The 17,147-nt window shown below is 32.9% G+C and overlaps 4 protein-coding genes across 6 annotated transcripts in view; 2 read left to right on the forward strand and 2 right to left on the reverse strand.

The window, feature by feature from the left end:
• The window catches only part of LOC105196200 (spondin-1), a 28,311-nt gene extending 18,425 nt beyond the window's left edge, over window positions 1-9,886 (forward strand). Inside the window, exons 8-17 of one of the 3 annotated variants that reach the window (XM_011161997.3) lie at window positions 798-987; window positions 1,791-1,962; window positions 2,824-3,208; window positions 5,935-6,133; window positions 6,441-6,611; window positions 7,238-7,360; window positions 7,576-7,724; window positions 7,926-8,004; window positions 8,185-8,250; window positions 8,650-9,886. In XM_011161997.3, the coding sequence (XP_011160299.1) occupies window positions 798-987; window positions 1,791-1,962; window positions 2,824-3,208; window positions 5,935-6,133; window positions 6,441-6,611; window positions 7,238-7,360; window positions 7,576-7,724; window positions 7,926-8,004; window positions 8,185-8,250; window positions 8,650-8,828 (1,713 nt within the window). In that variant the 3' untranslated portion in view covers window positions 8,829-9,886. The remainder of the gene's footprint in view (window positions 1-797; window positions 988-1,790; window positions 1,963-2,823; window positions 3,209-5,934; window positions 6,134-6,440; window positions 6,612-7,237; window positions 7,361-7,575; window positions 7,725-7,925; window positions 8,005-8,184; window positions 8,251-8,649) is intronic. The other 2 variants (XM_011161999.3, XM_011161998.3) reach the window with 2 other exon arrangements.
• LOC105196199 (synaptonemal complex protein 1) overlaps window positions 1-16,385 on the reverse strand; it is a 43,470-nt gene extending 27,085 nt beyond the window's left edge. Inside the window, exon 1 of the mRNA XM_011161995.3 lies at window positions 16,011-16,385. Within this exon, the coding sequence (XP_011160297.1) occupies window positions 16,011-16,104 (94 nt within the window). The 5' untranslated portion in view covers window positions 16,105-16,385. The remainder of the gene's footprint in view (window positions 1-16,010) is intronic.
• On the reverse strand, window positions 10,170-12,302 carry LOC105196201 (translation initiation factor IF-3). Its single transcript, XM_011162001.3, has 2 exons — window positions 11,718-12,302; window positions 10,170-10,668 (listed from the first exon to the last, which is right to left on the reverse strand). Exons 1-2 carry the CDS (start codon window positions 12,246-12,248, stop codon window positions 10,507-10,509), a joined length of 693 nt encoding a protein of 230 aa, XP_011160303.1. The 5' UTR covers window positions 12,249-12,302; the 3' UTR covers window positions 10,170-10,506.
• Window positions 12,313-15,555, forward strand: LOC105196202 (probable dolichyl pyrophosphate Glc1Man9GlcNAc2 alpha-1,3-glucosyltransferase). The gene is made up of 7 exons (XM_039457370.1): window positions 12,313-12,666; window positions 12,992-13,264; window positions 13,414-13,582; window positions 13,640-13,849; window positions 13,928-14,167; window positions 14,863-15,008; window positions 15,103-15,555. The coding sequence occupies exons 1-7, from the start codon at window positions 12,503-12,505 to the stop codon at window positions 15,536-15,538; spliced, it is 1,638 nt and encodes a 545-aa protein (XP_039313304.1). The 5' UTR covers window positions 12,313-12,502; the 3' UTR covers window positions 15,539-15,555.
• Window positions 16,386-17,147: the final 762 nt, after the last annotated feature.

Genomic DNA, 17,147 nt, shown 5'->3' on the forward strand with positions numbered 1-17,147 from the left:
AATCAATTTAAAATTTCCTCATAAAAACTGCATCAAGATAAGCACACTTGATTTGTACCTCATCACTTCGTCGAGCGAGTGAAGGGCTATTAAAAAAAAAAAATGCTCGTCATCCGTTAGCGAGGAATCGTATAACAATCTGAAATCTCTGATACGAGAGAATACCTAATTCTATCAGTTCGTAATAGCCACCCCCGTTGTACGCAATAAGAATCGCTGACGTCATCGCTGCTTTGGCATTTTTCCGACGAGTAAAAATTTTCCTTGTTTTACCTTCCCTTATTTTCTTTGCAAAAAAACCTACCTTTTTCGCGCGGTGTTAATTGCGGGAATTTTTTGGTTTACTCTCGTCAGAACAGGTCTACTTTTTATTAAGAAAAAAATAAAAGTCAAAAAACGAACAAGATGAGATATAATTTTTAACTATAAAATTTAGTTACTTAATACTAATAGATACTGTACGTTTCGACTTTCTTGTTCAGCAGTATTAATAAATGATAAAATTAATTAGATCTATTTGTTATCACCGCGTTGCGGTTACTGTGTATCGTGATGCTGTGCACAAAAATGTAAGAAGATCCGAGAATTAATAAATTTAAATAGTGGCAAATTCGATCAAACGGAAAATAAATTTTAAGAGAAATAAAATCAACGAAATTCTTTGAAACAAAGAAGACTTTAAGAAATATAAACAAGATATCTTATAATTTCTAGAGAAATACTATCTTGTAAATATTTGCAAATATTTTTTAATAATTATTTAAGGGACAATATTTATTCCTCGTATTAATTACTAGTCATCCGATTCGCAAACGGAGCCGCAGGAGCCAATTCGACGTATCACGTCATCATACCCGAACGATTCAAGATCACCGTTTTACGATCCGTCTGGTATGGACATGAAACCCTTCGCGAGACTCTACTTCAACAGGCAGAGATTGTACGAGAAGATCTGCGATAACGATGACGAAGCGCTGAATAGTACAGGTACAGTAAATACAAAAAATAAAAAAAAAAACTATCGTTCGGCGAAATGTGGAGGATTTAATTGTATCATTCGAGTATTTGAAAGCAGCGCATTAATGTCCAATCCGCAGTTCTCTCTCGGCGATGTAAAAAATTTGCATCTCACCGAGAAGGAGAGAAAAAAATGCAGAATTAAACGCCAGTTTGAAACACTCAAACTCATGAACGAATTTCCGCGAAGTTGAACGATTAAAGTAACATTCATCACAAATCTCCACGTCACACGCAGATCCGCATAATTATTCCCTAAATTGGTCATGTGAGAACTGTTTTAAAACGGGATAAGCCCGTGGTGAGTGACTAGAGTGACTTTTGCTCCGCGTAATTCCGCGACATGCTTATTATTTGCTTGCCATTCTATAGACAGGCACTGCTTAATAAATCTGCTGTACATTGAGAAAAATATTTAATGAGATGGACCAAACATTTAGTTAATTAGTGATCAAATGAATTTTATAGTTATAATTACTAAATACGTAGATGTTTTGCTCAAACAATCTGTAGCTTTAATTAATTATTTTTATACAACTTTATAACCAAATGGTTCCATTCGGTGTAACTAAGCACCAGTAACTACGAAATTCATTTGATCACTATTTAATTAAATGTTTGATTAATATTTCTCTCATGTCAGTGTATGTAGATAGATTACGTCATTGTAAGACGGTCAATTCATATTCTAAATGCATTAACGAGAAATTTAAATTCAATTTATGGTTTTTATGGAAACATCTAAAAAGATAATCGACGTTTTTTATATGTAGAAGCTTGTAAAGTATCGCCCTGGTCTGAATGGAAGTCATGTTCAGTCACCTGCGGTAGAGGCACTCAGCTGAGACAACGTGAATTTCTCAACGAAGATGCGGCGAACGCGAATAAATGCAACACGCCTCTTACGGGTCGAAGAATCTGTTACGGTACAGCACAAAGCCACTGGTAATGCATCTTCAATCTCTCGTAATTAAGAAGTAATTTATAAAATTTCTTAAGATTTCTTTCTTCGCTAAAGAATCTTCTATGGATTTTGTTCCTTTAAAATTTCTTTTCCTTACACATTAGAAAAATATCTTCTTTTTATTTTTTTAATTGGTCTTTTAAAGCTCTCCTATTACCTACTTCTATAATTTATTTTTCTTATAAGTTTTCATATTTTTGACAGGAAGTATTTTAAATTATATAACGTACTGCCGTAAAAATGTGTGATGGATTTATCGTAGATTATTGATTTAAAATTAAAATTTGTATATGGTTCAATAGATTAATAATAAGATAAAGAGATTAATAAAAGACAAAGTTATTATTATTAAATATATTCTACTAAACGTACTATGATTATCTAACATGCAGTTCTAACACACAGTTTAAATTCTTACTGCTCATAAAGCATATTGAAAAGAGAGCATAAGCTGAAATTAATATTATATGAGATGCAACAGTGTAGTATTCACTCATAAACCTTGGTTTTGAATATGTAGATTCCTATATGAAAAACTTTGTGCTGGAAGCAGCTACATTTTTAAAAAGACGGTCATTATGCACTGAAAATTTAGTAGAAAATATGAGAACGCTGTCAGATAATAACTGAAAACAATGAAATTGGATTAATGAGGATATATTTAACAATCTGTTAAACCATATAAAAATTCTTGATTTTAAGATAAAAATATGCGATTAATCATCCATATTCTTTTGTGCGATAAACCGTATAATTAAAAAAAATCTATTTAAATTGTTCCTCCCTATAATTTCCACGATGATTCAAATCGCCGCGAAATAATTGCACTTACAATTTGCCAGCGTTAATAATGGACGTCACAGCGCACTATTGGACAGCGAAATGTGTAAATTAACTCAGTGGAGCTCGTGGAGTCCGTGTTCGAAGAACTGCGGTGAGGGCAGCATGACTCGCTCCAGGAACTTTCAGCAAAAGAAGTATCGAAAGCAGTGTAGATCCGTGCCGAACGGGCTAGAGCTCCAGCAGACGTTGCCCTGCAAGAACCAGCCACCCTGCGAGGGCGAAGACGAGGAAGAGGTAAGGCGATTTAATCGACAATTGAACAACGATGACTATGACAAGGACGATGACAAGGACGAGAATGAGAACGAGGACGAGAACAAGAACGAGGATGAAGACAAGGATTATATTGAATGGGCGAACGGGATTGGAAAGGAATTGCTGCAGGTATGAGAAGGTTCAGAGATTTTGAGACTAAAAGATCAGAGAAGAACGAGATTTCCGACAAGATTCCAAAACTGATTCGCGTAATTTTATTTATTAAATTACGATTGCTAAATTTATTCCCTAAAGCTTGCCGTAATTGCTAAACATTACGTAACAAAAAATAAATAAATCATATTCAAAATTTGTAATAAATCTGATATTGCTTTTTCTTCAGCAAAAGCTTTGTCAAACGTTATAATTTATTGAAATTTGTTATTCTCAATAAGAATATCACTGCTTAATAGCTTAATCGGTACATAAATATTTGTTGAAATTTCAATTAAAAATTAATCAAAAAAAATTTTCCTGCTTATCTATCTTCGAGGATTAGCGCATAAAGATCTTTTAATTTGTGATATTAAACGCTTATTAAAATAATTCTCACGTGAGTTTCTCTGTTTATTTATTTATTTTTTGTGTGGAATTGCATCTAATTTCTGCCGCATATAATTTGTGCTTTGATATTTATTTGTCGATTTCCGGATTTTCATCCAGATTCTAAATCATAGAATCAGTCAATTGGATCTTTCAAGAAATCAAATACGTCGAAAAGTTCGTTCGGATACAACTAACTATTCACGTACCTTATCGAATAAATATCAAGCGGATTTTGTACAGGATTGGCAAAATTCCACATTTTTTTGATAAAGTCCATGCCAGTGGCAAAAACTCGGTATTTTCCGGAAAAAATTGGCAAAAATAATAATAATTTAATATAATTAAATATAATTAAATATAATTTTAATATAATTTAATATAATTTTTTTTATTTTAAATATAATTTGTCCGAAGATTTTGTTAATTTTGTCATGCATTTACATAATTGTCCAGCGAGTTCAGCGTCAACAGAGAGAGTATTCTCCAATCTAAGTTTCATCCAAAACAAAATTCATAATAGATTAAGAATCAACGTAACAAATAAATTAGTTTTTTGTTATAAAATGTTAAATGGCGAACGCAAAGACGTTAATAATTGGTAAACATTGGTAAACATAAAATTTTACTATTTAATTATTTCTACTATTATTATTATTACTATTAATTAATATTATTACTTACTATTACATATAATACTATTTTGCATTTAATTACATATATTAATTTAGAAAGATTTTATTGGTTTATATAAAATTCATTAATATATACAAGATTATATATATAAGATTCATTATAAGATTACAGCAAAAATATTTCTTTTGTATATAAATATATTTTATTTAATAGTCACTTTTTTAGTTCTTGCCAGTTTATTCCAATTTGCCAGTTTATGGGATAAAATCCGGGACGGTAAAATCCGGAATTTACCATGGTTTTTTCCACTTACTGGACTTTTCCTGCCAACCCTGATTTTATATCTCTGTGAAACACAGAAGAAATAAACGATCCGTTCGATATTTATTACAACGAATCCAGCAGCAGCTTTGCTAAGTATTAAATCACCAGGCAGCCAGCGGCGATAGCTTCGCACGAGTAATCGATATCCGTACCATTTCTCGTAGATCCATGACACCGGCACCCCTCACGTAAGTCACACGATATCAGCAAGGGAAATCTAGTACTCGGCGTATGAAAAATTTAATCATATTCTTTTTTATAGAATGCCATTAGAGCACGCAAGAAGCGGTACGGTATATGTAAAGCGCGCCGAACATCAAAAGCGCATTGAAGGATCCAAGTTCCGGCGAATTAATATCTCTTTTTTCTTGAAATATTACTTCAGACTCATTTCCGAGTGCTTTTAAATTCTCTTGCTGTATAACGACTAAAGATGCTTTACGATCAAAGCTGCTTGTTTTCATTTTCAAGCAGTTTATTCTTACCACTCAGAAGAGAGAAAACATATCTAAATTTGATCAATTGTAAAATCTAGTACTTGTTAAGACAATTTGCTCATTCAGAGCAATGAAAAAATAATTTTTCAAATTAAAACAAAAACGGAATCTTTATAAGTAAAACTTTTTATTTCTGTTACGTTAGATATTGATTTGAAAAATATTTTAGAATTTTTTCTTCTTTATCACATCAAATCACGCATAGAATTTTCAAATGCTTATAATTTCAATTTTATAAATATATTATTTCAGAAATACATCTTTAAGACTTGAAACTAAGAGAGAAAAAAAAAACCTATGAAAAGTTGAAGTTTTATATGGTAAAGACTCTTTCAATATTGCAGTCTTGTAACTATATTGTTAACCGAAATGAATAAATACTGAATTTTAGTTTAATAATTGTTACTAACAGTCATTATCAATCGTACATTTATGCTTATAATATTTCACATGCAAAATCATCATGTAAAGAATGCAACGATCAAGTGCCACCAAAAGATCTAATAAATAAAACTTCACGATTAATAAAGATTCACGTTCAACGCATGCAGCAAAGAAAGAAGCAAAACTCATTAAAAACTTTTCTAAAATCTTTTTTTTTTTGATACTTATTTGAAAATGTAAAGTTCTCTTGTCGTATTCTCATAGTGCACATTACTTTAGGCACTTTTAGGCTAAATGATTCTCGAAATAAAAAATTTATGAAATTCAAAAGAACTCGTTTGAAAAATTTTTCGAGTTAATTATAAATGTCTGCTTAGCAAGTATAAAGAAGAAGAGAGTTTCGCTTCTACAATTCTCTCGATAAATTGCTCTTTTCTTATATTGATTGATTTTTCGTTTTGGACTGCCTAGACGTGTCCTAATGATCGCTACACAGGCTGGTCCCTGTGGACGCCGTGCAGTGCCAGCTGCGGATCTGGCATCAAAATGAGATCTAGACAATTAATGTACAAGGACGACTTGGATAAGGAAGACGAGAAGTGCAAACACGAGTCGGTGCCATGCATAGCCGAAATTAAGAGTTGCAATTTTACGAGGCAAGAAATAGAAGGTACGCAGAATGTGTGACTTTCAATTTTTGACTTTCGATTTACTCGATAGCTCAAAGGCACAAAATCGCGCGACGCTCCGGAAAATTCTAACAATACTTGATTTTCATTTTAAATAATGTGCAAAAAAAATCCATAGATGTACTTTTGTTATATTTTTACTAGCAAGATTTCTAACAACTGACAACCTGTTACTTATTAAAGTCACGCGCTTCATCTTTAAATGTTGTCACAGCTGCGCGTCTCCTGTCATTATATTGTCTCTAATTGTAACAGCGAAACATCACCAAATTAGAAATGTGTAATTAGAGATTTGTAGCGAACCCCTGCAGAAAGGAAATTGTAAGGACGACCAATTACGAACCTATTTCGACAAACAGACTGGCAAATGTCGTTACTTTCACTACACCGGATGCGGCGGTAATCGAAACAAGTTCCCGAACGAGCAGGATTGTTACAAAGTCTGCGGTATTCTTCAAAGTAAGTTTACTGTCGATTACTGCACGCCGTATTCATCACTTTATAATGGCACATCGTTTTATTATTAATTATGGGATCGTTACACACAGTTGCGCTAATAAAATTTTCCAATTCCTGTTCCTGTGATAATAACTGTCAGATTTACCGTGTAACTATACAGGGTGATTATTAATGAACGTCCCCATTTTTTACCATAAAAGCACGCATTTGTAATTTCTAATATAATAATATGTTAGAAATACGTATCCATTGGTAAATCATGCTCGTATAGTAAAAAGTGGGAACATTCATTAATAATCATCCTGTATGATGTCGATTATATGTTCTGCATATTTTATACTGTGGTATATTAATTCTTTAAGCTTTTTTTTTTTAAGTTTTATTAATCTAATTATTACTAATGTATTAGAGAATATACTAAAAATATACTAATGCATTTTAACATGTTAGAAAAGTATAATAGTAGAACATTGATTATATTCAAATTCATTTAAGACTTTCAAGAATTATACACTTTTTTGGCGTCTGAACTCTTTAATCTTTAAAACTTCCTCATTGTGAGTAAACGCCCTTTTCATGAACAATCGTTTGTGTTACATCTTGCACACGCTTACTAACGAATTCAGGAGAATTGAGGGCAAATCTGTCGGCAAGCACGAAAAACTTCAAGGTGTCCCTTAGCAGCGTTCTCAGCTATCATATTCCCGTTCAGCAGCAACGCAGCGCGAAAGCGAAGAGAGCGCAACATGGTGATAATTAATTGCCTAATGCAAAAATTACTCAACATTTCCGATCAATAGCAAATCAGTATTTATAACAGAGATCCACCCGTACACGTATACATAAAGATACACACGTACATTCCGTTCTTACGAAAAGTATGAATTTAAAAACCATTAACCGAGAAATACAATGCGCACGGAAATTTCTGCTTCGCTGAAAATCATTTTGTGCGTCTTTACAGACAGGGAGAATTTTAATGGCATTCAAGCGAGCAGTCAGATAATGGAATCGAGTGAAAATGGCAAAGTGGACTGTCAGGTCTCCGAATGGAGTAAATGGTCCCGTTGTGAGAGCTGTCGTGGGTACACTACGAGCACCAGGCAAATTATGGTATTGTTGGAATTTTATTCGCGTACTTATTTGAAATTTCTCATTGCTTACGACGCGGAACAAAAACTAAATAGTACAGCAGTATTGACATAGTCATATTGACGTAAATCCTCCAATCGGAGCGCGTATATAAATATATTACTGAATTTTAAAAGAATGCTTTTGATAGATATATTTAAAATTTAATTCTCTCGTGAGCAGCTTCCAGCTAAGAATGGAGGTAAAAGCTGTCCAAGAAAGTTTCTCCGAAGAAAGAAATGCCGCAAGCTTCCGCCGTGTTGTAAGTATTACTTTCCCTCAGTTATTATTACAAAATAAATTGACAGTTATTAAAGCTTAATATATTCGCTTTACTAATTATAATTTTTTTATGTTTTTTATTACACGGAAATGAATTAAATTTGAAAATGTTGCTTCTCTTTCTACGATTAAAGAATAATATAATAGAGAAATTTTGCAGCTCTACAGGGTGATGGAACAGGTCGGCGGTTTCATCGAGATAAAAATACCGGAAACGAGCACGAGAGTAAGTTTCATATTGTTTCGAAATATCGCGTTTCAAACGAATAATTAAAATTCACGAAATTCTCTGTATATTCAGACTTTATTTCCTCAAACTTTCCAGTTTTTCTTGAAAGAAACATTAAATTTACACGTGTTACATTTAATATCTAAAGTCGAGAATAATGATATTACACATTTTCACATTGAGAAAGATTGCTCAAACGAATAGAATTAGCATTTCGATAAACATATTCATAAACGAGAAAGAGATCAGTTGAATGAGTTAATACGGTAGATAAAACAAGTTGATTGGATACGTGATTTGTCTATCGGAATCTGAAACGAGTCTGTTGTTTACTTGATAAAATATTTGAACAAGGATCATCATAGTTCTGTTTATCTAATCGTCTCGCTCACAAAGTTTCAGTGGATTGCGAAGTGACACCGTGGTCAGCATGGTCGAAGTGCAGTGCAACTTGCGGCGAGAGGTTGCGAAGCAGGGTCAGAAGTATAATGGTGAAGCCGAGAGGAGTTTGGGCCAAACTTTGTCCGACCTTAGTGGAATTCAAGGAATGCCACAGGGTGGACTGTCCGCAATAAACGGGCACAGCGTTTTCAATTCTGTCGTCATTTAATCGATAAACGATTTGCATGGCGATGCGTTCTGTTTCGAACGTTGGAATTTATATAACTAGACTGATTAAGCGACTCTTCCTCTTAGATACGTCAGGCGATTGAAATCTTTGAAGCACGTTTAGAAGGAGTAGAGGTAGCAAAGCTATCGAGAAATAAGAATAACATTGGATGACAGCAATTTTATCAAACGTTCACGCTTTTAACGTGAACGGATGCTTGCCGTTTTAATAGTGAAAATAGAATTAACGTGATAAAAATCAGGAAGATGAAACGAAGTAATTCATTTGATAACAAAAATATTTTAGAATTTGAAATAACAAATATATTTTACAACGTAATTATCTCGTTTGAGTTCATAAATCGTACATCAAAATTCATTTTTTCAGAAATCGCGATTTTAAATTTTTGGATTTTGATTATTAAAATCAATAAGAATAAATATCTTTTTAAAGTAACAGAAAAGAAATTATTTGAATGGGATTATAAAATAAAAAAAAATCTATTATTCTCTATCTTGTGATATATACACAATTTGAACCAACTTATCGTAATACTTAATCATAATACTTAAGACGCATTGCATAACGCTGATTATCTTCTGTAGAGAATAGAAGTTTATCTAAATAGTATGTTCTTCTAAAACAGCTAGCGAAGGAAAAGATTTTGGGAATTGTTTTTTTCTTATATTCATATCTAATTTTCTGTCCTCCAGTGTAATTTATTACGCACAGGAAAATCGTATCATTTTGCAACGTATGTCGTGCTGATGCTGAATTACTTAGAAAGTAGGAAATTTCATATGACTTTATTTATCTTAAATCTATAATACGTGACATTTTCTCAACATGATATTAAGTTAAGGCAAAATGGATTTGCATTCCAATGCGTCAATTGTGCTTAGAAAAGAGAGAACGTTAGAGTTTTTGGAATTGTCACCTGTAATACAATAACGTCAAATAGTCGTATAGTTTATCACGGAAGGTGAAGACAAATCATTTGATATCTGTCTAATGATAGCAAAAGGGTAAAATCAGAGTATATCGCGACATAATAATATTAATGTTAAGTAAGTTGCTCCTTTCTAGCGCGGGTATAGTAAAACGCGAAGAAGACCACTTATTTATACGTATACGCGTATCGTCATATATTTGTAGCATTTATCAAGCATTACAGATCTCATTGTAAGACCAAAGTTTGTATAACAGCTTCAGTTAAAAACTGAGAACCACGATATTTTAAAATACTATCGTAAAATGCGACATGTAGACATATCAATAGTTCAGTAGACAGTAAGCCATTTGTTTGACGCGTAATGAGAAGTTTTATTAACATGGAATTCTCTTCATTGACAATAATGGAATTGTAGGTATGGTACAAAAAGGGCTATTTACCTGTTATTCTTTTGTAAAATCGTTATAATATATTCAAAATAAATATAATATAACCACTAAGATAAACATATTTTATACACATTACGTATATACAGACATTATATACATATATAAATATGCACACACGTTATTTTATTATTTTAATAATTTGAAGGATTTATTTTTTTTTCACTCGCCAACAAATTATTATCTGTCCATAATGTCCATATTTATCACATTCACCGAATCTTACATGCACGTATTATCCCTTACTAACTACTAGTGCTACCAATCTCGTTTTTATTATCTACAGAATTCTTTTCGTTTTTATGTAAGGGACTTATTAAGAATAAAATAACACTCTTCTTCGACGGCATTCGTTGGACACTGCCGTCATTTTTTACTGCATCTTCTATGACTGTTTGCATCTTATCCTATATATGTTAAAAAAACATACATGTAATTAAGTATTGTCTTTTATATTTAAATCTATTCTATTCTATTTAACCGCATTTTAAACATCCTTAAAACATCTTAAAAAAACTTGTTTTTTTACATAAGTTATGTACGATTTATATATTAATTAATGTAATATTCCATGTATTTTTCTATCTGACAGTTATTTCATCTTTAATCAGTCAATTGTATACAAAGCAAAAAAAAAGAATAAAGTTACTAAATATCACATTAACGAAAGAACAATTTTTATAAAAAAATGTTAACAAAGAATATAAGATAAAAAAAAATTAAAATTTTAATTATGTAAATTACATTATTAAAACGTATTAAAAAACATTTTTCCTTTATTTCTTTTTCATCTGTCCTTTCTATAAAATATACACTTGTTATTTTATTCTTACCATAACTTTATATAAAAACTGACTCAATAATTATAACATATTAATGAGAATTGTTGTTTAAATTTTTTACTAAAATCTTATCTTTCTGACTCCAACTCTCTTAAATTTCTTCATAAAATTTCAGTTTTCCAGTCGACACAATTATATGTTTATTATATAATAACTATAAGATTCAATATCACAATTTATATATAATGAAAGTTGCAGCAATGTTTAATTATATTTTCGTCCTTTTTCAAAAGTAACAATGATACATTTATATCATCTTATTATAATTAACTACCTTTTTTGTATAATGTTTATATTACAGTCTATGCATCAACATTTAAATTTGATATATTGAAATATCACAGACTTGTTATGTAAATAATATGTAGAATTTGCAAATTTATATTATACAGAAGAAAGCAATAGATACAAGTAATTATGATATAAATATATATTACCAAATATTTTTTATATAAAGTATCATTCCCAAATTATATAGCAGTTACAAATTGTGTCAACAGAGTTTCTGCAAAGTTGAATCTTACATGATCTGATCAATTTTATTTAATATGTCCTTCTAAAGTAGGACAGGATGAAGCAATTTGGTAACCCTAGAAAGAATCGCATAGGCTCACCCCATCAGAGCCGTCCAGAGTGATGACGATTTTGACTTTGTGCCCCTTTTTCAACAGTCTCACCACGTTCTTTGTCTTCGTCTGTAGGTCATGTTCGGTGATTTTAGCAGATACGTAGAGCAGTTTAGTACCCTTACTCGACTTTTCGGCACTCTTGGTATCCTCCTTCTCCTCGGTGTCCTCGAGGATGTCATCAGTGCTGTTTACCAGCTTGTAGAGCGGTCGTTGCGTTTTGTTCTCGAGATCGTTGACCTTAACGAGGGTGAGGTTGCGGCGTTTCGCTAGACGCTGAGCTTCCTCTAGCACAGTCACGGAGACCGAGTTGTCTAGTGACACGAGCGTGATCTTCGGCACTGGCTCCGTTTTTGGTCGCGGCTTCTTGACGATGTCGCTGTCAAATACCTCAGGTTTTCTATTGAATGCTCGGCACTGATCGGACCTCCAAATGTCACGTGTCACGCGACACCGACTGAAGCTCTGAGCAAAATGCACAGCCCTTCGTAGAACCGGCGACAATCCGGGAACAACCATAGTTCGGCAGCTCCGTCCAAGACTTGGACTTGCGTGGACTCTAGCTCCTCTGGCAAACCTAACCTATAAACGTCACGCGCGACAGACGTCCTAACCTCGTCACACGTGTTCGCTTGTGGACGTGGCATTGACGATATTTTCACTAAACGTTTATTCCCTGAGCCGCTATTACACTTGCGGAATGCATCGAGACTTGTCGCGACACAATTGATATAAACAACAAGGTGCAACTTGCCAACTAACGAGAAGTAAACATGCCAACTGCCCGGCAAGATATTCTGACAGAAACTCAAGTAAACCAGGATGGAAAGATCACTTCTTCTTCATCTTTTTCCTCTGTTCTTTGGAAGGTGGACAATACGTTATTGAAGATCTTCCTTTTAGTCACCTGCATTAAGATTCTTCTAATTCCTACTTAGTAAGCGAGCTTTCTGAACAGTCTTTTTGCCGGTTTTTTTTTGTACTAAAATTGTTTACTTACATCGAATTTATATCTGTTTTAAGTATTTTATATTTATTTTATATCTATGAAGTTTTATAATGATAAAATTCAATTTTGACAATAGAAATTGTTTACAATTTCATGAAAAGGTTATACTTAAATAATAAGCAATTACAAGAGAGTTGATACATCAGAAAAATATGATTTTATTAAAAAACAATCTAAACTCTCATTAATATGTTAATAATTTTATTTTGTTACGTAAATTAGGGTAACAATAAAAAAATAAACATATTTGCAGCCGCTCCACTGATTTTGAGGTACATCGCAATTGGCTGGCTATCACCCACAGTCTACCTGTTGCAGAATGGTATATGAACGCACAATCTCCCTGGACTCTAGACTATCCACCACTGTTTGCGTGGTTTGAGTACTGTCTCAGCCAAGTGGCTGTACTTTTCGATCCAGAGATGCTCAAAGTAGAGAATTTGAATTATGCCTCGTCAGCTACTATATATTTCCAAAGAGGCACAGTTATATTTGCAGATCTGATATTTGCATATGGAGTAAGAGAGTAAGTGTATCAATATCATGATAACGTGATTAAATCTTATAAAAAAGGATCTCTCTTTAAAAAAAAGATAATTCCTTAAATTCTTTCTGTACATATACTTGTAAAGAATTTTTATGTAATGCAAAACCAAAATTTAAATATTTTTACAGAACAGGTAGAACATTTTGCAAATCTTTGAACAGCCATATAGTTTTTATATTTCTATCATTGTGCAATGTAGGACTACTGTTAGTCGACCATATACATTTCCAGTACAACGGTTTTTTACTTGGCGTTTTATTGATGTCAATGGCAAAAGTCTCAAAGATTGACAAACAGGTAAAACCTGCAATATACTTTGGAATTTACTTATAGTAAAAAACAGCTTGTTTCCAGATGTCAGTATTGCAAGGTGCTATGTGGTTTGCCATTTTACTCAATTTAAAACATCTGTATGTATACGTGGCACCAGCATACACCATCTGGCTATTAAAATCATATTGTCTGAACAGTGGAAAGTTCTTTAAGAGGTTGTTTAGTCTTGGCCTTATAGTTCTGACTATTCTAGCAGTATCCTTTGGTCCATTCAGAACTCAATTACCACAGGTAATATTCACATAGCTATTATAGTTTATTTTTACATTTTTCTTATTTAATTTAAATCATTTTTTTTTTTTTTTTTAGGTAATGTCCCGTTTATTTCCATTTAAAAGAGGTTTGGTACATTCGTACTGGGCTGCGAATGGTTGGGCTCTGTATATCGGCGCAGAAAAAGTGCTGTCTGTGATATTGAAACGTCTGGGATGGTTGAAAGAAATTAAATCTGCGGTAATGACGGGTGGTCTGGTGCAAGAACAAAACTTCCTTATACTACCTACTCCAACTCCTATCGTTACGTTTCTTCTGACTTTTATAGCAATGCTCGTAAGTTTATTCACATAGTGCATAATAACTTGACTGTTTTCTCCCCCTCCTCCTTTATATGATATTTATATAAATATATTTATATAAATAACATATAAAATTTAATATAATATTCTAAATTAAATTAATTATATAAATATTGTAGTACAATTATATAAATATTGTAGTAAAATATCAGAAGAACTAGAAAATAATGCCATTGTTTTATAAATAATGTAAACATTGAGTAGTTTTGTTAATATAATTTATTCAGTAACATAATCATCATTATTTTCTCTGATGGTCGTCGTGAACTTATTTAATTTTCAATTCCTTTCTCGAAGAAGCTAATCGACTTTGATTTGAAAAAAGTAGAATAAAATTCGAACATTACTTACTTTTTTACAAAGTTTCTTTTCTCCAGAAGTGCTCTAATGATTAGAAAAGATAATAGTTTGATATAATATGGTGGATAAGGAAATATTCAAATAAATAAGTGAACAATCATCATAGAAAATAATAGTAATTACATATATGATAGAATAAATAATAAATTATAACAAAACTACATACAATATTTATATTATTTAGAAAAATGATATCACTTTTCGGTCTTCCACATATTATAATATATACAATATATTTCAATACAATAATTTATCTATTATTATATTTTATATATACAGATTAAATAATTAATACAATTATTATTTTAGCCTGCGCTGTGGAGTCTGTTATGCAAGAAACCTTACATGAATTCAAAAAACCTTGTTAGGTGCATTATATTATGTGCTTTAAGTTCATTTATGTTCGGTTGGCATGTGCATGAGAAAGCCATTTTAACCGCAATCATCCCTTTGTGGTGAGTACTAACTCAACGTTTTACTACTTTACAAAACGTGTATTCATTTGGAGCTCAGAAAATAGTATGCTTTTGTAATAATAATTTTTTTTAGCGTTCTCGCAGCGATATATGCGGAAGACGCGCGTATATTTATTATTTTAAGCAGTGCTGGTCAGACTGCTCTTTTACCACTGCTGTATCCCGATAACTTATCTTCATTGAAGTTACTACTATCGCTGACATACATGCTTTTGTCGATTTTAGTCCTGATTAATCAACACGGCAGACATATATTACAATTACATGAATGGCTGTATGTAATACCGCTGCCTCTAGTTACGGTCTACGAAATAGTGCTACATAAATTATTACTCGGCGACAAATTGCCGTTCTTGCCATTAGCATTTACTTCTATATACTGTGCCATTGGTATAACTTACTGCTGGATACTGTACTATTATATGTATCTGCAGAATAACGTTCATGCCAATGACAGAGTAACAGAAGGTAAATTGAGTCGCCAAAAATTAAAAGACAAACAATCCTAGGGAATACAAATTACTACAGATTTGTACATATCTTCTTGATTGAAATAAAACGTTTTTATAAATTATGTAAAAATAATGACCCACATTATAGTTTAAATAATCACATCGCGTTATATATATTTGTCTGACGATTATAAAATATATATTATGTAATTTAATATTATTATAAAACAGATTTAAGAAGAAGCAAATTTTAGGATTGAAAAAAACTATTATATATTCTTGATGTGTTATGTCGAAATCATATTTTTCGCGCGAATGTGATCAATGTTGGTGCCCCTGCATGAACGATACAGCACCGAGCGCGCGTACACGAAATCAAATCGTTCCTAATCTACTCGCTTTTGCGCGATTGATTGATTCTCGTCGCATCGCATCGACGATAATTTTATGTGAACGCAATCGGGACGAGATGCAAATATCGAATTGTAGGGGCGACTAAACAGTACAATACGAGTAGAAACTGACTCACCGTTCGTCGTTGGTCGCTCCGGTCCAGCTCCGTCTCGGCCGCAGCTGTCGAACATTCGAGATCCAAGATCCTCCAAGACCACGCGACCTTTCATTTTCGGCACTCTCGGTAGTCATGCCCGTCGAAAACTCGAGATACGAGGCAAACGAAGAAGATGCGAAACACGATTGAACGCGACACGACTTCGCACCATGCATCGTATTCGACACGGAGTGATGTTGGTACGAACGCCCGACATTTCACTTTACTTTCGACACTCCACGGCTCTCTCGAAACGCTCGCTCGCATCAAACACTCGTACCAACACTACCAACTCGTACGGGACGACGAGGATGCGAACAGATGCGAGCAGAGAGGAACCTGAGAGCGGCCACGGCGGCCTTTTTCCTATAACGCTTCGAAACTCCCATACACTAGTGACGCACATCTATTCTGGTCAGAATGGGAACTACGTGTCACATCCATTTTGCAACCCGCCGTTAAAAACAGTGTGGATGTTAGCACGGACAACAACCCACATCCATCACTCGAGAAATGGATGTAGGCTGTTGTCCGTGCTAACATCCATTTTGCTGCAAATAAAATCTGACGCGTATCGCGTATGTTGCATCCAGAACAGGGGTCGAGAATGTGCACAAATGATTAATTACGTCTACTTTCGCGTAATTTTTTATTTATTATAGTCTGAATTATTTACATTAACATTGATATTAATACATATCAATACGTTTATGCCCATATTTTGCACAATCATATTTTTACTTAAAAAAGATGTTTAATAGTAACAGAGAGAATTTGGTTCTTTACTAAAGAAACATTCATTTTACGCAGTACTTAAAAAATAATTGTAATTAACATCGCATCATATGATGAAGAAGAAATAAATGTCTTTCCACGAATAAATATACCATCTTTTTATTTTTACATAATTCTTTATTATTTAAATGTCTTCAAATTATGCTTTTGAAAAAATTAGCTTTTTTAATTTTTTTAAATCTTGACGCAACTCTCTCTCTCTCTCACTCTTTCTCTCTTTCTCTTTTAACGTGATTGTCCTTTAATTGTTTAAGCCTTCAGTTAGAGAGAGAAAGCATCGCGGTGATAGACATGGAGCAAGCGGCGATGTTATTTCTATGG

Source organism: Solenopsis invicta, chromosome 14 (assembly GCF_016802725.1).
Source record: "Solenopsis invicta isolate M01_SB chromosome 14, UNIL_Sinv_3.0, whole genome shotgun sequence".
Taxonomy (NCBI): Eukaryota; Metazoa; Arthropoda; class Insecta; order Hymenoptera; family Formicidae; genus Solenopsis; species Solenopsis invicta.